The 21,053-nt window shown below is 46.5% G+C and overlaps 1 protein-coding gene across 5 annotated transcripts in view; it reads left to right on the top strand.

Annotated features, from left to right (window-relative positions):
• The first annotated feature begins 197 nt into the window (after positions 1-197).
• Positions 198-21,053, top strand: part of NCAPH (non-SMC condensin I complex subunit H) — a 33,924-nt gene continuing 13,068 nt past the window's right edge. For 3 of the 5 annotated variants that reach the window (XM_006930333.4, XM_006930332.4, XR_002155006.3), the window contains exons 1-9: positions 198-353; positions 4,967-5,186; positions 5,344-5,434; positions 6,344-6,436; positions 6,762-6,897; positions 7,566-7,690; positions 14,584-14,773; positions 16,403-16,494; positions 17,207-17,412. In XM_006930333.4, the coding sequence (XP_006930395.1) occupies positions 335-353; positions 4,967-5,186; positions 5,344-5,434; positions 6,344-6,436; positions 6,762-6,897; positions 7,566-7,690; positions 14,584-14,773; positions 16,403-16,494; positions 17,207-17,412 (1,172 nt within the window). In that variant the 5' untranslated portion in view covers positions 198-334. The other 2 variants (XM_006930334.4, XM_045054635.1) reach the window with 2 other exon arrangements.

Raw genomic sequence — 21,053 nt, 5'->3', positions numbered from 1 at the left:
AAAGCAGTGTCTTCGCCCGTCCTGCTCCGCGCTGGAGCCCAGCTAGTGGGCTAGTGGCCAGTTCCGCGTCTAAGCTCGAAAGGAGGGAGTTTTCATGCTATTTCAGGGAGTCCACGGACCCTCTACAGTGCGCTCACAGGAACCGAGCAGGAAACCAGCCATTCCAAGCAGCACACTAGCGCACAGCCCGGCACACCCCCTTTACGGGCGGAGGATGGGGCGGCCTGCGCAGGCCCGCTCCTGGCCCCGCCCACGGCAAACGTCACCGCGGCCGTTACGCCGTTAAAGCGTCTCGGCGCGCGATTTAAAACCAGCTCCAGACAGGGAGAGCGAGATGGGGCCTCCCTGCCCAGGTGAGGTTGAGCGGGTGCGGGGTGCCGCTGGAAGGGGTCGGCGTGAAGCGGTGCTCCGGGCGGGCAGGGTCGGCGGGCGGACTGAGCGGGAGGTGCGGATATTCTCGGCCTAGTTGTTGGTCTTGGGCTCTGCTGGTGGAGGGAGAGGCAGGCGCCGAGAGGAAGAGGCGGGAAGGAAGAGTGGGGGAGGGGTGTGCCCCGCCAATCAGGACGCGGCTTCAGTCGGCGTCCGGAGCGCGTGGGCCGATCCCCACTCCTCCGTACGGTCGCTGGGTGTGGGGCGACCTTTCCTGTAGGCTTCTATGCCGTGCGCGGTGTCTCTCCGTTGAAACGGTGGTTTTCCTGGGCCTGCCGTACGCTTCGCGTACGCGTGCATGTATTTTTGCATTCATTCAGTAAGCGCTGAGCGCTCCCTTTGGGCCAAACCCTCTGTCAGGTGCAGAGATACAGTAAAGAACAAAACAGATAAGATCCCAACCTCTTGGAGCTTGTGTTCTAGTTGGGGAGCCAGTTAACAAACGAAAGAATTGCGCGTGAGGCTGAGTGCTGTGATTGAGAATAGCAGAGTAAGGGGAGGGGCCCCTTTCATTTGAGGATGCAAGGAAGGTCTTAGAGCAGAGACTGGGGAACGGGTTCTGGATAGAAGAAGCAGGTGCGATAAAATGGGAAAGGAGGAAAGGGCCTGGCTTCCGCTAGGACTAGCAACATTATGCCTGAACAGTGAGTGAGGCCCTTGAGGTAGGCAGGGCCTTTGCAGGTCTTGGTAAAAGGTTTGGAAATTTAGAGTTACGTTTTGGACGTGGTAAATGACTCGTGAGAGACTGTTGAAGGGGTCAGTAAACATTGGGATAAGAGTTGGACACTCCGGGGAGTGATATGGGCCACTCAGGGAAGTGGCCCGCAGACTCAGGAACAAATTTGGACATCATCATCATATAGATCATAAAACCATGGGAACGGGTGAGAACGCTAGGAAGACCCTGTAAGAAAAGACCCTCAGGACCAGCATTTAGAAGCTAGATAGAGAAGGGGGAGCTTGAAAAACCGTCAGAAGAGAGCGGTGACATAGAAACCAGGAGTGTTTCAAGAAGCACTTGAAGGGTTTTCATCTGTTTCACATGCTGCTGAAACTCTACAGAGAGATGAAGCCTGAAGAGTAGCCAGAAGTTGTAGGTGATAGTAACAAGATAGTTTTCAGAAAGTGGTGGGGGTGGTAGCCAGACGAAGAGGTTTGAAAAACGAATGGGAGGTAAGGAAGTAGATGTAGAAAGTGTCTTTGAGCTCAGTAATCATCTGAACGAGAGAAATCTGAGGAGTATTCCAAGAATTGCCTCTGATCCCCATCTTGAGTTTCCCTCTTAGGTTCCTCCTTCAGTGCTTCCCTATTTCTGTTAAAGTCTTTTGTCTCAAGGTCCAACTCCCCTTCTTCTCTGGAAGTGCCCTCATCCAGATAGTAACAAGTCCTCTTGATTCATTCCCTAAATATGTCTCTTGCCTCCTTCCTTTTCTTGCCTTTCTTCCTTTGTTTTGACCTCGGAGTTAATGTTAAACATGTTGATGTTAAGCATACTCTTCAGCTTGTGGGAAGCTATCAGGGGAACATGTGAAGTTCTTCTTGTGTTTTATTTATTCCCTTTTATCCCTGTGCACCACTTTTGAAAAAATTAATGTTTTTTTTTGAGAGAGAGAGGATGTGAAGGGGCTCCGCACTGACAGCAGAGAGCCCCATGTGGGGCTTGAACTCACGAACAGTTGAGATCGTGACCTGAGCTGAAGTCAGACACTTTAACCAACTGAGCCTATCCAGGCGCCCCAATTAATGTTTTTATTTTTAAGTTTCTTTTGGGAGAGACAGAGTGTGAGCCGGGGAAGGGCACAGAGAGAGGGAGAATCCCAAGCAGTCTCTGTGCTGTCGGCACAGAGCCTTACTCAGGGCTGTAACTCGCGAAACTGTGAGATCATGACCTGAGCTGAAATCAAGAGTGGGACGCTTAACTGACTGAGCCACCTAGCGTCCCCCCCCCCTTTGCCACTTATGTTTCCTTCCCCTTACATGGGCAACACTTAGTGTTAATTGTATATCACTTTTTTTTTAATGTTTGTTTTTTGTTTGTTTGTTTTTGTTTTTTTTTTTTTTTTGAGACAGAGAGAGACAGAGCATGAGCAGGGGAGGGGCAGAGAGAGAGAGAGGGAGACACAGAATCCAAAGTAGGCTCCAGGCTCCGAGCTGGCAGCACAGAGCCCGATGCGGGGCTCGAACCCACGAACCACGAGATCATGACCCGAGCTGAAGTTGGACGCTTAACTGACTGAGTCACCCAGGAGCCCCTATATTCTTTACTTTTCACTGTCTGTCCCTCATGTCTCTCATGTCCTTGTTCCCCTCCTTACTTAGCTTACATTCCCTGGTCAATCACTCTGTTTCATATGCTTCTAACCCCTTCTAGCCTTTTGCCCTCTGCTGGCCTCTATACTTTCTTGATAAAATCACAATCCTGATTAATTCCAACTCTGCCTACTCTCCCCTTGCCCCTGCTCACTTGATGGTCTCAAGGGGACCCTAAAACTGCCCAGCAGTCATGCTGTATTCCCTTGTTCATCCACTCTCCTTCTCCTAGATGGCTATTCCATACCTTCCTTTCTCTCCTGAAATCTCCAGTACCTCCTCCCTGGCCCTCACCCTTAGCTACTGCGTTTTGGTTTTTTTTTTTATTTTTGTATTTTTTTATTATTATTTATTTTTGGGACAGAGAGAGACAGAGCATGAACGGGGGAGGGGCAGAGAGAGAGGGAGACACAGAATCGGAAACAGGCTCCAGGCTCCGAGCCATCAGCCCAGAGCCCCACGCGGGGCTTGAACTCACGGACCGCGAGATCGTGACCTGGCTGAAGTCGGACGCTTAACCGACTGCGCCACCCAGGCGCCCCGCATTTTGGTTTTTATGTGCTTCTTATTTTACTAAGAAAATTAAAACAGTCCAAAAGGAACATCCACAAATGCACCGTTGTGCTTGCTCCCTTACCTGTATCTCTGTCTGTGTTGTCTGGCTTCCTTTCTCTTGCTGTGGATGGGCTTTCTGTAAGGAAAAGCAATGCTCTTACTTCCTTGAATGCATTGTTCCTTGAATGCATTGTTCAGTGACTTTTACCCTTTATTCTGCATGATCGCTGTGAATAGTGCCCCCCCTCCCCCACAAAGATACCTGGAACCTTTGAATATGGTATCCTTATGTGGTAAAATGGACTTTGCTGGGGCACCTGCCTGGCTCAGTTGGAAGAGCATGCAACTCTTGAATTTGGGGCTGTGAGTTGGAGCCCCATGTTGGCTGTAGAGGCTACTAAATACATATATATATATATATATATATATATATATATATATATATATATACACACACACACACACACACACACACACGCACACACACTAATACAAGATTATAATTTGAAAAGGACTTTGCAGATATGATTAGGTTAGGGGTCTTGAGATGGGGAGATTATCCCAGATAGTCTGGATGGGCCCAGTGCAATCTCAGTGGTCCTCAGAAGAGGGATGCAGGAGGTTCACAGTCAGAAGGCAATGTGATGACAGAAACAAGAGGTTGGAGTGATGGGACGAATGTAGGCAGCCTCTAAAAGTTGAAAAAGATAGGGAAGGAGATTCTTCCCTGAAGCCTCCAGAAAGAACACAGCCCTGCTAACACCTTGATTTTAGACTCTGACTCCAGGACTGCAAGAGAATACGTTTGTATTGTGTTTTTTTTTTTTTTTTTTAATTTTTTTTTTTTAACGTTTATTTATTTTTGAGACAGAGAGAGACAGAGCATGGACGGGGGAAGGTCAGAGAGAGGGAGACACAGAATCCGAAACAGGCTCCAGGCTCTGAGCTGTCAGCACAGAGCCTGACGCGGGGCTCGAACTCACGGACCGTGAGATCACGACCTGAGCCGAAGTCGGCCGCTTAACCGACTGAGCCACCCAGGCGCCCCACGTTTGTATTGGTTTAAACCACTAAGTTTGTAGTAATTTGTTAATAGCAGCAATAGGAAACTAATACAATTTCTTTGCTTCATTCTCTCTACTAAGCTGGAGTTTTCCCATCTTAAAATTAATTTCTCAACCTCACTTCCCTTTCAACTGCTTCCCTCCCATTTTAGTCCTTCCTTATTACAACATAAGTCCTTGAAAACCTTGTCTCCATTTACTGTCTCCCAGTTTCGCTTCTCCTGTCTTCCCTGGAATCTATGCCTGTTTGACTTTCTCCTCCCGCTGCTACCCTAGGAAAACGGCTATTGTCGAGGTCACCAATAAGCCTCCGGGTGGTTAAATCCACTGATTGATTCTCAGCCCTTCTCGAATTTGACCTCCTCTCAGACCTCATTAATTTGTCAAGGAAGTATCAGAAGGCCATCACGCCAAGAAAAACGTAAACTATAGAGGTTCTAGCCGTGGAATATTCGATTGGAAAAGATCTTGGTGGCAAATGTGCAGTGAACTTCCACCCCAGGAGAGGCCCCAAGCCCACTTTAGAATAGGAAATGTTCCGTGGAAGGTTTGTTGAGCAAGTGTTTTGCTCCATCATCGTCAGCCACAATGAATACCTTTTTCTTCAGAAATCCGTGGGCACCCCCACAGTACCTCCTCACCTTCAGAACGGGTGTTCTCGATGCCCCTGCCTCGGAAGGCCCCTCTCAATACTCCTGGCACCCCCGTCCTTGAAGACTTTCCCCAGAATGACGACGAAAAGGAGCGACTGCAACGGAGGCGCTCCCGAGTCCTGGACCTGCAGTTCAGCGCAGACTCGCCTCATTTGCTAGCCTCCCCATCGAGCAGGTGAGTGCATTCGGGGCTGCCTCCATTGGGTGGCTGTTCTGATGTGGGTTACGTGGGTCTGGCATCTCCACAATACCATGTGGGATTCTGGATCCAGATTTTGAAAAGTTAGGGTATCATGGATCCTTGCCAGAGTTTTTTGTTGTTTTTCGTGTAGGAATATTGACGTTTCAGCCACGATTCCTAAATTTACAAATACACAGATTACAGAACATTACTCCACCTGTATCAAACTATCCACTGAAAATGTGAGTATCTGGGGCGCCTGGGTGGCTTAGTTGGTTGAGTGTCCGGCCCTTGGTTTCGGCTCAGGTCATGATCTTGCTGGTTCATGAGTTCGAGCCCCATGTCAGACTCTGCTCTGGCAGCACGGAGCCTGCTTGGGATTCTCCCTCCCTCCCTCTCTCTCTCTCTCTCTCTCTCTCTCTGCCTCTCCCCCGCTTGTGCTGTCTCTTTCTCAAAATAAATTTTTAAAAAATTATTAAAAAAAAAAAGAAAAATGTGAGTATCTGCTGGATTAGCAGTGAAGATACTGCAACTTGATCACAAGGGAAATCTATCCTTGATTCTGTGGAGAACACGCAATTGATGATAGTTATGTGCTTTCATTGTCCAGCGACTCTTCTTAACGCTAATATTTTTCTGCATGCTTTTACTGTTTCTTATGGGCCTTTGATGCTCTTTTTGATAAGGTTGCCTGCCACCTGCAGCGTATCTAGAGAGGCAGCATTGCTTAGGGGTTAATAGTGTGAGTTCTAGAACTAACCTCTGTTGGAATCCAGCCCCTGCCATTCACAAGCTGTGTAGTATCGGCAAGTCGCCTAGGCATTCTGCTGCATTGTCCGCTGTAAAATGAGAATGTGACTAGTACCTGCCTCCTAGAGTTGTTCTGAGGGTGACCGAGTCCCTTTGTGTGCAGTGCTTAGAACAGGGTCTGCGTACAGTGAAAACTCAGGAAGTGTGCTGTCACCCTCTGGGCCTTGAGAATGGGGAGATACGTGTATGGATTTAGCCCTGTCATCAAGTGTGGGAATTGATACCTGTGGTGAGATGTGGGCTGTTACTTTGTAAAAGCGTAGCTTCCTCTATGAGGGTAGCATTATTTACACGAGCCTAGGCTATAAATAACAAACCTTTCTACGTTTTTCTGTTTTCAGAAAATTACTACCAAGAATGCTTTTGGTTTGCACTTGATTGATTTCATGTCAGAGATTCTTAAACAGAAAGACACCGAACCGACCAACTTTAAAGTAAGAAGGATGTTCACCTTCTCTTGGATGTGAATTAATGATGATTATTTCTGATATTTAGCACAACCCTGTACTTGAATTCTGCAAATACATGAGAACCTTCCTTGTATAAGACATTTTATTAGCTTCTTTACTTTCTTTCCTAAACTGATGAAATAGAGACCTCTTTCTGTTATATTTTGTTTATTCCCTGTCAGTCTTAGGGGAATCTTTGTCATTTTTTTCTTAAGAGCAAGTAAATATTTTACAAAGCTTGCTGTGTTTTTGCTTGTTCAGCAGTTCCTTTTTATGCCTCCAGTGAGTATAGCTCTGCTTGTTTGACTAGGTGGCCGCTGGCACTCTGGATGCCAGCACCAAGATCTACGCTGTGCGGGTAGACGCTGTCCATGCCGATGTATACAGAGTCCTCGGGGGGCTGGGCAAAGATGCGCCATCTCCAGAGGTAGAGAACCATGATGCAGGTATGTGGGTTCGGATCTGGATTTAAGGGGCTTTCTTAAGGGTGTAGCAGGTTGTGATTTGAGCAATGTGTTGGAATGAAGTCGTAGGAAATCAATAATCTCATTCGACTGAAGACATGAACATTTTCAGAATTGTATATGAGAAGATCGTTAAGCCCTAGAGTTGTTTTTCTTCAAAAAAGAGAAGAACCTTATTAAAACTTTTGGCTTTTATTTAGGCAAGATTGAGTAAACATCACCAAGTGGGGGAGCTTCTGATTTGGGGGGGCTTTAGAAATTGGCTTGTATTAGAAGCCAAATACTTAAGGTTTCTCCCGAAGCTGTGGATTAGTTTTTGAGAGAGAGGCAGAGCATGAGCAGGGGAGGGGTAGAGAGAGAGGGAGACAGAATTCGAAGCGGGCTTCAGGCTCTGAGCTGTCAGCATGGAGCCTGACATGGGACTCAAACTCACGAGCCACGAGATCATGACCTGAGCCCAAGTCAGACGCTTAACTGACTGAACCACCCAGGCGTCCCTGAAGCTGCGGATTAGATGAGCCTGTTGCTTTGAGAGAATGGCACATTCCAATTATGATCGCTCTTTAGAGGTTTGAAGAACATGAGTTAATTAGTTAAGTTACGTGCTCCAGAGCAATCCTTGCAGTGCCTAGTCTTATTTCTTCTTTCAGATGGAAGTGCTACTGAGACAGGAACAACCAAAAAGGCTCAAAAGCCAAAGAAGAAGCACTCCTGCAAAACCATCGAACAGAATATAAGCAACCTCAATGTCTCCGAAGCAGATCGGAAGTGTGAGGTGAGGAACTGTGTGCAGTGTGGTCTCTGACTAATTCAGAGCCTCAGTGGCTGAAACTCGGCAGAGCCAAGCCTGCCCGGTATGCGTTTGCTTAGGCCTCAAGGGAGTAAAATATATAAGTGGCATCTGCATTATCATCCCTTAGCTTTATAGTGAAGACTGACAGGTATAAGTCCCTGCTTTCCCCACAATATTTCAGAATGATTGAGTCGAAAGAGATGGCAAATTACCAAGGACTCTAATTGATCATACCATTAATTTTCTTTCCTAGTACATGCAGCAAAGATAATGATGGCTAACTTTTAGTGTGCATTTACTGGGCACCCTGTACTGCCCAAAGCCTGTGAGCTGAGCTGTGTTACCTCGCTTGAGGTACAGGGCGTTAAGTAACTTGCCCAAAATGATACAGCTAGTAAGCAAGCTGGGATTTGAAACTAAGTGGCCTCGCTCCAGAGTCCTTGCTGTAAACAGCCTTACGATCTGGCAAATCCTAAGGAATCTGCTTAAAGGCGGCCAGAGGCTTCATTTATCTTTAGCATAGTTAATTTAAAGCAAAGGTGTTGGTACAAGCTTTTTAAAAATTTTGCTATTAAAAACAGTATCTCAGTGAACATTCTTGTACATATTTGTGCTCTTCTGAGGATGTATCTGTAAGAAAATTCTGAGTCATAGAATTTCCATTGGGTTGTACCAATCTACTATGCCACCAACAGTGGACTAGATTACATTCTCCTACCTCCATGACATTTGTAAATGGCAGTTAAGGTCAAGAGACTGGAATTGATCACCAGAATGAGCATATGTAGAAAAAGGACTGAGCCCTGGGATACCCCAATCTTAAGAATTCAAAGAGCCAAAGAAGAAACATTCAGTAGGTAGGAGGAAGACCAGGAGGGTGTGGCACCCAAATGAGAAAGTATCAGGGAGGAGGGAGTGATCAGCTCTACCAAAGTGGCAACCTGGGGCCACTGGTATTCTTGGAGAAGGAAGGGCCTATGGAGCTGAAACTCAGACCAAGGAAGGGGTGCTGCTTGGCTCAGTGTCCCTGAATTTGGAAGAGGGGCTTATGGGACCCAGGACCCAGACCTCTGAGGAAGGCATTCTGGTTGGTGCTGGTGCCTGTGAGGGGCACACAGTGAGGCTGGTTCTGTGAGTGTGAGTAAAAGTGCAAATTGAACTCAGCTAGTGCATCTGGGGTGAAGAAGTCCTGCTGGGTGACAGCAACAGGAAGCCTACAGAAAGAAGCAAGTCCCTTCTTGTAGCCTTGCAAGCTCCCTCTAGTGTCCCCTACTGGTGGAGCCGAACAGGGAGCTGCTGGCAAAGCCCAAATGTGGTCCTAGAGCTAGCATCACAGAGCGGACAATACAAAGTTGGTTTGGGTCTGAGAAGCAATACCTTAATAACTGGCAGAGAGGTAAAGTGTCACAATATCTACTTCCGAAAAGGTTCGGTGGGGGTGGCAAGGAGAGAAAGCAGATATGCAAAATGTTACCCAGTGGGGAATCTACATAAAAGTTACACAGAGGTTCTTATTACTATTTCAACATTCTTGTAGGCTTGAAATTTTTCTTAATAAATGGGGGCAAACAAATGGAAAGAGAGGAATGAAGACACTATAGGCTGTTCTTTTGAAGAGTTTTGCTATAATTTGGAACAGAGTAATGGGTGGCAAGTGGAGAAGAAAGTAAGGTCTAGAGGGTTTTCTTGGTTTTTGCTTTTTTAATGGGAGAATTAACAGCATGTTTACTTGTTGATGGGAACAGTCTAGTGGAGAATGGAGGAGACTTGCTCAAGTAGAGTCTTTGAGCTCGTGAGAAGGGAAGGGAATGGACAGTGTCGACAGAATTTGGCTAAGGAGCATTCATGGCTGGTGAGAGATGGCATGCAAGTGTGCACGTGTGGGAGCGTTCCAGGTAGTCCCTTCTGGTTGTCTCCCACCAGCACCCACCCCCTCTCCCCCCCCCCCCCCCCCCCCCATTGAAAATAGGAAGCCAGACCATCAACTGACTGTGTGGAAGTGGAAAGGTAAAGGTTTGAGGAGAGAAAAAGGTAGGAGGGTGGGTCAGCGAGTGGACCGGGGAAGTAGAGTTTGCTTGCCAGACAATAGTCATGGTTGACTTGAAGGCCGTGGCAGATGAATATAAAGTAAGTTCAGTCAACGTGACTTTGTGTGTTTCTCCGACAGTGGTTAGCTGTGTGGGTGCGAGCGCGAAGCGGGCAGAAAGCTGGATTTAATACAGGATTGTGTTCAGCTGAATCAATGTGACACAGCTAGAAAGGAGCACTGGAGTGAAGAGCATGTGTGAGGGGGTGGTTACGATCGGTGTTTATGGAACTTTGGTGGGGAGAAGAGGGACAGCATAAAGCCGTATGATCAGTGGTTGTAGGGCCTGGTGGGTCAAAGACTTCTTGGTGTTAGAGACAAGAAGGTGGTGGCTGGAAAGATGTGAGGTGACTGTCAGGGGCACTTAGAGTTGAGCAACAGAGAGGCTGCAGTCATGGTTAGGATTCAATTCAGAGAAGAAGAAAGGGAGTAAAAGACAGGAGGTGTGGGGTTCATGCTGGGATCTCTGGAAGCCCTGGGATTTTCAGGATGAAGCTCAAGACCATTGAAGGAGAGGATATCAAGGAACTGAGAGGCCAGAGTGCTGGATGGATGGATAGATGGATATTGAGACCACCAAAAACTATGACAGCAGTAAAATTGGAGAATAGTAATGAGCCAAGAGTGCATATTAAGATCTCCCAAGAATTGGGTAGACCTGGGGATTAGAAGGCGATTAAAAAACATATGGGCAGAGGGTGGTGAGGTCTGACCTTATATTATGTTCAAAGCTGAGGGTTTTAGGACTTGGGAAGGAGAGTAATCTGGAAGCAGCGATGAGGAACAAGGAACTTCACCTATCCCACATCTAGGCCAGCGGTCGGTTGGAGAGCTGCGGAAGAGGAAGCAGCCGCACTGGTGAGCCTGCAGGGAAGCAGTGTCCTTGGGCAGACAGCAGGTTTCATTAGAGCAGTGCCCCTCAGCGTTTTGTCATTCTCTTCCTCCTCCAGAGCCTTTTTAGATATTGTCTTCCTACCCCCTGCCCTAAAATGAATTATAAAGGAATAAGATTTTTGTCAGGTAAGTTTGAGGCTTAGAACCACAAGTTATTATAACTTCTCAGATTTTTTTTCACCCTCTCCCAGAACCAGTTTTCACTTCCTTTAGAATGATATCACCCCCATTGAAAATGAATGAGTTACAGCTGGTAGGTGAAGAAAGAAGTGGGGGAATGTAGGGAATTTCGGTGATGACTGACCGAGTCTAGAGGGCCCTGGCAGAAATTATCAATTGTTAAGAGAGGGGGGTGGGGCCCAAAAAGGGGATGTCAGAGCTGTATAGGGTTTAGAGCCTGGGAAATGTAGAATCCTGGGAGGTCCTGGGTCTTTTATATGTAACTAATAAATAAACTAAATAGAGGGTAATAATGAAATTAGTCCTGGTGGCCTCATGGCAGATGGTAGTGGTAGGCTGAGCATGCGGGGGGGCTAGGAGAGAGGAGCCTTGCCAGTCTTATTCTGAGTGGTGGGGCAGTTCTTCTCTGGACTTGCCTGGAGGCTCTAGCCTGTGCTAGTGTGAGGACTGTGTGTGAATTGGCAGGAGGGGGCCTGAGGAAAGTGGATCCACTGAGGCCAAGGCCAAAGAGGGAGGGGGAAAAACAAGGGTGGCGGGTGCTTTGGGGAGAGAGAGTTGTATTTATCGATGTGTCAGCATTGACCTTGGGTAGTGCCAGATTTCTAGGCAGGTGATGTAAAGTTCAGATCCTAGTTCCACTGTCTTAGCTGTGTGGTTTGGGAAAAGACTCTGAATCTCACTTTGTTAAATTGTAAGAACAGGTGACATTAGTCTCATCCACATATGGGTTTTGTGGTAGTGAATCTGTTCCTAGCAAACTGCTTTTTATCCATAGTAATATGTTGCATACATCTGAAGAGAAGCCATATAATCCTTTCGCACCTTCCTGTCCCCTCCCCTGTTCTCCATTTTCCCCTTCTTACATCCAACTTCAGCTCTTACAGAAAATTCTGTTTCCAATCATCTTTTTTCTGACCAGGTAGACCCAGTTCCAGGGAGCCCGAGGAAGCTTGCACTAACTACCCTTTCCCGTTGTTCTAAAGAGAGAATGAGAGAGCAAGCAGTGCTGCTCCCTCTAAGCCTGTGGTGGTCAGCTACATCTAGGCCAAGTGAAATCATTCGTCTTTTGTTGTTGGGTTTTTTTTTTTTTTTTTTTTTTTAAGTTTATTTATTTTGAGGGTGGGGACAGGCAAAGAGAGGAGAGAGAAAGAATGTGAAGCTGGTTCTGTGCTGAGAGGAGAGAGCCCAATGCGGGGCTCGAATTCACAAACTGTGGGATTATGACCCAGGCTGAGTTGGATGACTAACCGACTGAGCCACTCAGGAGCCCCATCATTAGTCTTGAAGAAACACCAAGTACCCCATCCTAGAAAGTATTTTTTTTGCTCTGTAATCTGCCGTAATGGCCCAAAGCCCAATTTGGAAGATAAACGAGGGAGAGATTGTCACAAACCTAAAATTTGAAGTTTCAACTGTTTCTTGAACCCACATTCTCTTGGAGATGGCATGGAGATGAGAAAGCAAATGTTCTGTGGGTGTGTCTAGACCAGTTGAGAACTCTTATTTGTGTATGAGCTGATCTGTTTTGGACACAGCTCTCTGTGTGCAAAATGTTTGCTGTCATGAGAGATTCCAACCTGATTATGCTCCAGTTCTTTAAACCAGGAGAGCACAAATAGATACAATGAAAGGAAGTTCAAGGCACATGGTATAGGAAATCAGAGTGGGTGGAGGTCAGAATTGATGGAAGAGGTGAAATTTGAAACTGGGCCTTAAAGGAAAGGTAGGTATTTTCAGATGGAGATTGCCAGGAAGGTGATTCTAGGCAGCTAGGCAGCTGGGTGGTTTATAAGTTTGTCTAGAGCCAAACTAGAGTTTGTCTAGTATTTACTCACACAGCTGAAACCACCTAGGCTTTACCATGCAGTTTGTTAGTCTACCAAGCTCTCTTTTTACTCTCTCTTTTCCTTGCTGTGGACCCTTGTTTCAAAAGGTTGATCTACCCAAGGTACCTGGCTATCTCAGTCTTTAGAGCATGTGACTCTTGATCTTGGGGCTGTGAGTTTCAGCCCCATGGTGGATGTAGGGATTACTTAAAAAATAAATAAATACATAAATAAAAGACAAAAGCTTTATCTACCCAAACTATGCAGTTAGCAATAGAATTATTGCTCCCCTCATGTTCCCTCAAATTACTCAAAGATGTTAGTCAAGACCATTGTTCCTACACTAGCATGATGTAATTCTAGACAAAATTGAGGAAAACTAGTGTTTTTCAGTTTTATTTTAGCATTTACAGTTTCTGCATTGACTCTTTGAAATGCTGAGTTTCATTAACTACCCACACAGGACCTCAAAGGGTGTGGGGCTCCAGGTGGGAAGCCAATGGTCTGGGTAGCATCTTAGGAAGGGAATGGGAATAGCAACACTAGTATTTTTGGAATGGGAAATGAGAAAGACCAGAGGCAAGGGTTAACTTAGGCGTGGGTTGTATTGGTGGCAATAGAGGTGAAGAAGGAAGGGATAGATGGTAGAGATGTGCGGGGAGGAAAACTTGCCAGGCTGTGTGACTGGGTGAGCGGTAGGAAGACAGGAAGAATGTGGAGGTGATATATGTGATACTCGGGCTAGGAGGATGGTGACACAGGTTTATTGGGAAAGCGAGAGGAGAGTCTTGGTTCTGGTGGGGCCAGGCTCAGAGCTAAGGGGGCCAGGAAAGAGCCAGAGAGCCACATCTGTCATCCCACCTGAGGCCTCTTCTCTCCGTAGTAGCTACAGTAGTAGCTACATCCGGAGACATAAAACCTGTGAATCCAGTACCCAACCTGTTTCCTGTCGCAGGGCCACCTGTACAATCAGGTGACTTCTAACCTCTTGCCACACGTGCGTGTGCCTTGCTCTGTCCTTGTTCTCGTGCTCTGTGCCCTATTCTGCCTTTGGGATTGGTGTCATGTGGCCGTGCCACTCCTACTCCTTATCCCAACCTTGGGAGCCTTCTTACAGCCTCTTCCATGTTTTTTTTTTTTTTTTTTTTTAATTTTTTTTTTCAACGTTTATTTATTTTTGGGACAGAGAGAGACAGAGCATGAACAGGGAAGGGGCAGAGAGAGAGGGAGACACAGAATCGGAAACAGGCTCCAGGCTCTGAGCCATCAGCCCAGAGCCTGACACGGGGCTTGAACTCACAGACCGCGAGATCGTGACCTGGCTGAAGTCGGACGCTTAACCGACTGCGCCACCCAGGCGCCCCAACCCATCCATCTAGTCCTGCTGACTCTGCCTGTCTTTCCCCTCAGTCTCTTAGTGTGTTCCTTCAAATCTGTGAAAATATTTCTGTTCAGAGTAATAATGGGATCTTGTGAACAGATCCCTCATACAGGTTTTCTAAGTCCATTCTAAGTCCACAGAATTTGTTGTGATAGCATTCTACTAGAGACAGCTATTTGAAAACAGTGACTTATGGAAAGAGACCAGCAGAGGGATACTGTCTGTGTAGATTATAAACAGATTGGCACAGTAGAAGCTTGTTCCCATTTACCGTGTACTTGAGCACTATGCATTTATTCATCTGACCACACACAGGCTTCCTTTTCAATTGGTATGTGCTAGGATGAGATTCTACCTATCAGAAAGCCCTCGACCTGTTTGGATCATGTGCAGAGATACTTCAATCCAGCATATGCAGTTGTGTATAAGCAGGGTCCAGTGAATGAGATTTTATATTTGCTTTGGCTGCATTCCATAATTCTTCGGTTCCCTCTGTTTTTACGTTCAGATCGATCCCATGTTTCAGAAGACAGCAGCCTCATTCGATGAGTGCAGCACAGCGGGGGTATTTCTCTCGACCCTCCACTGCCATGACTATAGAAGTGAGCTGCTGTTTCCTTCCGATGTCCAGACTCTCTCCACTGAAGAACCCCTGGAGTTGCCAGATTTAGGTTGGGTAGAAATGACAGATTTAAAGGGTGAGTACACATAGTGCGTCTCACCAGAGCATTTCAGTCATCAGAAAAGTTTCCGTACAGCCCTAGAATATAATAAGCCTGTCATTATGTTGCTTGGCTAAATTACCAGAAGGTGCCTCTGGAATGCCAAATTGGGCATCCTTTTGGGAGAAACTAACTTCTCTTCCTCTCTGCAGCATGGAGTCTAAGAGTAGTAAGTAGCTGATGCCCACCTGGTCTATATGTGTCGCATCCCTCGTGTGCCCCTGTCAGCAGCCAGCTCGCACAGTCACGTTTTAGAGCCCTGGGCTAAGCCTGGCCTGTCACAGTTTGGACTTGGGAAAGGAGCTTTAAAATAGGCTTTTGGTGAGCCAGGGAGGCCTTGTTCTTTTGTTACCAATTTAGGGGGTCCTGAGGAGAAGAGGGCATTGTGAATTATTTTCAGACTCCACTGTGGTGGTCTGAGAATGGACCTGTCCTTTTGTTAACTCCTTATACTGGCTTGGAAAGGGTTTTATCCCCCCTCCCATCCTACCGTCCATACCTCTCTGAATCATCTGAGAAATTGTGACAGTTGTGAGTGGGGGGATGGCAGGTGCGGGAATGTAGTAGCTACACTTGTGTGCAGTCTTTTTTATGTGTTGCATGAAATTGGTCCTCCCCCCCACCCCCCTGCCCCCAGGGCCACACAGATGTTACGGTGCCCATTTTCATCCTTTCTATTCTTGTATAAAGTGTTTTTTCTTTTTTTTGTTTTTTTGCTTAGAGAGTGCATACGTGCACATGTGTGAGCAGGGGAGGGGCAGAGGGAGAGAAACTTAAGCAGGCTGCGTGCCCAGCATGGAGCCTGATGCAGGGCTTGATCTCATGAACTGTGAGATCATGACCTGAGCCAAAATCAAGAGTCAGACACTTAACCGACTGAGCCACCCAGGCGCCCCGATTCTCATCTAAAGTTTTCTAAGTACAGCTGTTTTGTGCTCATGATCTATTTCCAAGTTTATGCTCCCAACTGGGACTTTAATCTTGTGAGGTAACTAGTTTAGTTTGGGGCTAAAATAAGTAGCATTGCATGATTGGTTATGCAGTTAGTACACTTTTTTTTGTTGTTGTTGAGAGAGAGAGAGAGTGAGCACAAGCAGGGGAGGGGCAGAGCGAGCGAGGGGGACAGAAGATCGGAAGTGGACTCTGTGCTGACAGCAAAGAGCCCAACGTAGAGCTCAAACTCCCGAGCTGCAAGGTCATGGCCTGTGCTGAAGTCGGACACTCAACTGACTGAGCCACCCAGGTACCCCCAGTTGGTACACTTTTTGGAAGGGTTTTTGATTTCCCAGCTATAGCATAGGGGCACAGAGTCCATTTCAGAGTCAAATGTCTGTGCTTCAGGTTTCTGCCCTAATGTTTCAGTAATTGTTGGAATGCCAATGTGGAGCCTGCTTCCAGTGTGGGTATGTCTTTGGAGCACCACCCTCTCCCTGGACAGAAGTCTGTGACCTGGAGCTTGGCCTCCAGCCAGCCTCTGCCACAGAACAGGAGGCAACTGAGCCTCCCATCTCCATCGTGCTGCTCTGGTCGTTCTGAGCAGGGAGGAGTGTGCTCCATCCACATTCTTTGCCATCGTCCCTCTTTGCCATCTTCTGTTCTCTCCAGCGCCCTTGCAACAGTGTGTGGAAGATTGCCAGATCTGCCCTTCCCTGGCCGGGTTCCAGTTCACTAAATGGGACAGCGAGGCACATAATGAGGTGAGTTCAACTTTTAGACTTCTAAGGGCTCTGGGCATTTGTCCAACTGCTCATAGTTTCAGTGAGATGGCCCAAGACAAGTCCTGCCCAGTGAGAATCAAAACTGTGGCATCATTTTTATTTGGCCAAGAGTATAGAAAATATTTCCCTTGGCCCTTCTGTAAGGACTAAAACCTGGGGGCTAGGAATGGAGGGTGAGGCAGCCCTGTCATTCCTGGGTGTGCATTTTTTTAATTAGCTTTACCCTCTAACATGGTTAATTCCAGTCCTCTGGTCTCAGGCTGCTGTCAGGCTCGAGGAATTTCCTGCTCTTCAGGGTTGAGTCCCTTGGCACAGAGTTTCCTGAGAAATTGTCATGTGTAGAGCTTTCCTCTGTATATTTTTAGTATGGCCCCCTTTAGCCTACATACTACCACTTCCAGAATAAATGGTCTCCATGGAAAACAGTTTTCTCTAAACATGTAGTTAATGGATACAGATTCCTGTTTCATGTTTTACAAAATGTGCCTGATGACAATACAGCTTCATCCTGTGCTGCACAATATAAACTTCCTCAGCGCTTTACTATCGTGAGAACGTTGGCTCTGGGGAGGTGGGAGGAGAGGCTGGAAACTCGAATTTTGGGATGAGAAAGGAGTCTGTTCCTCCAGTGGTGGCTGGGGTGGCCGTGGGAATGGGGAGTACTAGAGAACCCTCTCTTTGTCCTCTCCAGTCCGTGTCTGCCCTGGTAGACAAGTTCAAGAAAAACGAACAGGTGTTTGACATCAACGCCGAGGTAGAGGAGGATGACTGCGGGGATTTTCCTGATGGGCCCATGGAGGACGACTTTGATGCGAACGACGAGCCTGAGCACAGCATGGCTGGGGACAACGCTGAGTTCAGGAGCTGGAAGGAACCCTGCCACACTCATAGCTGCCCGTAAGGCTCTCAGGGCCACAGATGTTCCCAGCGGAGTTTTCCGTTTGTTCTTTCCCTGCTGAGACAGTCGAATTTCATCTCTGAGACTGGCTAGGCTGGCGTGCTGGCCATGTAGTCCACACAGGCTGAGCCGTTCTGACTCACGGAATCACACCTGCCTGTGAATTTGGCTCAGCAACTTAGTGGTTATAAAACTGACACTGTGGGAGTTTGTAAGGATAGAACTAAAATATGTAAAGTGCTGGAAAAAAGTACCCGGGATACAGGAGCTACTTCAGTGGTGGCTCTTGTTACGTGTTTTGGTAGCACAGAGTGTGCTTGCTTTCTACACATGATGCATAGTCTGGCTTTTGGCTACATCACTGCACGTCAGTTATAGACACAAACAGGCTTATGTGCTGCTTACAGAACCAGTGGCCCCTGCCTCTTCAGGGTCAAGCAAAGAAGGGGGGCTGGGCAGTGTTCAGTTACCAGATAGGCAGACCAGGGATAAGCAAAGCAGGGGAAACTAAATAAGCAAATAAAACTGAGCAGATTGGGCAGGAGGAATTAGCCTGTAGTAATTTAAATTTTTTATTACTCTAGTAGGCATAGGAGAAAATCAGAGCTTTCTGGGCCTTTTTATACGTACTGAAGAGATTAGTATTGTTTTAATTTTGAATATGGTTTGGAAGCATCATAATCACGTAGTACCAAGGGCCTCTAAAGGTCATGAATAGTCTTGGGTGTGGGAGATTCCATAAGACTACAAACGAACAGTCCCTGTGCCTACAGCAGTTTTGTGTGCCTGTGACTGGGGACAGCTAAGCTGGTTTGCTATGGGGTAAAACCTTAGAAGTTGTCCCGTATAATTTGTCTGCTTGTGTGGGAAATGATTTGAGTGATAATGTCTCTTCAAATCGGAGTAGATAGTGATGGGCTAAACATTTAGCACCTCAAGGCAAAACTACCATCTAAGACCTTTGGCACCGTCCTTTCTTCTCCTGATTTGTACTATTATTATACTTGCAGTCTTGTCCCCGTTCCCATCCTATCTTCTACAAAGTGAGAAATGGTAGGCAGGTTGGTGGGATTAGCTCTTTTAATATCATTTTCAAATGTCAGAGAACAACTGTTACTTTTCCTGGCATCTGAGGAATTGATGGTAACAAAGGGCTTTAGTTACTTCCATTTTAGTATTTTGAATAAACGTCTCCATTTCTCTCCAGTTTCAAACAGAATGAAATCGTAGAGTCCATCCTACTGAGTGCATTAGGGCCAGGGGGCTTAGGTTCTAGCCGAAGGTTTTGTCCACCTTGAAATCCCTATCCTTGGCCTGGTGCTGTTCTTTCCCGAGAGCTCAGTCAATATTTAAACTGCACAGACTTGACTCTGTCATTGATAGATGTGAGATGTGGGGCAGAGGCAAGTGGCATCACCTTTTAGGGTCTTGTGTTCTCATCCATAAAATGAAGGGTTTGGACTAGATAATAATAACGTCTGAGCTCATGAGTGCTATATTATTCTGGCTTTGTGCCAGACCCATGCCAGGTGCCTTACCTGCATTACGTCACATAATTTACGTAGTGCAGAAAATGTCATTTCTTAAGCCTTACAACAACCTTATCATTAAGTCCTGTTATCCCCACTTCACAGATGGGGGAACAGTCTCAGAGAAGTTAAATACTGGGATGGAGCTGGGTATCACTCAGCACCTTTGGCCAATTCTGGCTGCATGTAGTGAACTTTGGATAGTAGGCTCCACCCCAGAGCATTTCACTGAGAGTCCCTGAAGCCAGGCTCTTCGTCACATTTCCCAAACTTTTCCTGGGTGATTGTACTGTGCACCCGTGATGACGACACTGTACTGGACTAAAAGGTCTTTAAGGGCTTCTCTAGCTCAAGGTGAGTTATGGCAGTGCTGAATTATAAATTCCAGCGTTCTGTAGGATGCCCCATGTTATTGGTCCCTGGATGGCAACACTTGGACAACTGTGCACATCATCTGTTAACGAGGCCGGGCCTGACAGAAGTGTTGTATGCCCAGCAGCATCTTGGGCGCATTCCCTCTTCCTGCAGCAGTGGGCCACATGTGCTCTAGCCAATCTCTCTGTGTACAGGTGCTTGCTGTGGTTACAGACCTAGTCTACAGTCCGGGGCCCACCACAGCCCGCTCCATGCATGTAAGAATGAAGCATTTTGCTAAGTGCCGGGTGATGCGCTAGAAGCCAACTGGGAGGAGACCTTTACCCTGCGGGTTAAAGTGTGATGTGCTGAACTGGTGTTGAATTGAAGGAGGAGCCCTGTGGTGGGGGAGCAGGTAAAGGAAGTAGTTCCCCCAGAGGGGATTAGAGAAGTTTGATGGGGGGGGGGGGGGGGGTAGGCCTTGAAAACTGGATAGACCATGAAGTAGGTTGGTTGTTGAGTCAGGGACTTAGGACCAGTAGGGTGCTGCCACATAGTATTGTGTATCGTAAGATAAAATGGCTAGAGTTCAAGCCTCAAGGGCCTTAGCCCTGCCCTGGCCCACAGATTCTCAGGGGATGGGGGCCAAGCTCTTTACAGCTTTGCCTATAAGTTCCCAATAAATTCCCAGCATGACTGCCAAAACAGAACAGTATCTGTGAGAATTGAGCAGAGATTCTACTGAAGGCATCGTCTTTCTCCCTCCGGAGCTTACAGTGTAGTACAGTTGTTATCAGTAACATGGGCATTCTACAGACTGGAAATGTGAATTTTTTTGAGCATATTCTTATTTTTAAAATTAAGTTTTAATTGCACAATAATTATACAAACCCAGTTTCCTAGTTTTTAAATAAATATTCTGTAGATACAGGTGAAGTCCCCTGTTAAAACTTTTTAACCTTATTCCATAAGGTTTGATGTGAAGAGGATTTGTGTATATGGATCGCACAGTATGGATGAAAAACCCCTTGGTGCCTGAAGTTTCCTTGTCACCTTTACCTTTAGAGGGCAGTATAGCAGCGCTAACATACTTTCTGATGTGTCAGGGGCCTTTAGGAGAAAGCTACCTCGCACATACTAGTACCTTGTAGAAAGGTTGAAAAATCAACCCAAAACTGCCATGCTGGACTGGCCAGTTAGACTTCACACACAGCAAAAATAAAGCTAAGATGGCTTAACGGATTACAAGTGCCCCTCCCCCACCCCGATCATTTGGGGGACAAATTAGAATAACATCTGCTTCACTTTTGGTAGACATTACACTAGTGTTATTGGAGCCCTCACTTTTGGAAGGAGGGTGAAGAAAGAATGAGAGAGAGATTATCATCTTGTGTGGTGGGAAATCTTCCATATGGAAAGATCTTGAAGCTGATTCAGAGAATTGTGTCCAACTCCCAGCTCTGGCATTTTATTAACTGTGCAGTCCAACTTTCTCTCTGCCACTTTTCTTGTCTCTCAAGTGGGTAAACTTGCATTTTATGAAGCACTTTAAAACCTCCTTGTATAGCTATGATCATATTGTTATAAAATTAAGAGAAGCAAAAGCACTTTGACTAAGTAAGAACTAAAGGATTTTTAACGATGAAGTATTTATATTGAACTAACTCTTAGAAATCCTGCCCATCTGTGAAAACTGAGTAGGTAGTCTTCAGTTGCCTCACATGCTGCTTTACGTGTAAATGCATGATTGCGTTATA

The sequence above is a fragment of the Felis catus genome, chromosome A3 (assembly GCF_018350175.1).
Source record: "Felis catus isolate Fca126 chromosome A3, F.catus_Fca126_mat1.0, whole genome shotgun sequence".
In the NCBI taxonomy this organism is placed as follows: domain Eukaryota; kingdom Metazoa; phylum Chordata; class Mammalia; order Carnivora; family Felidae; genus Felis; species Felis catus.
This window is presented reverse-complemented; position numbering and strand designations above follow the sequence as displayed.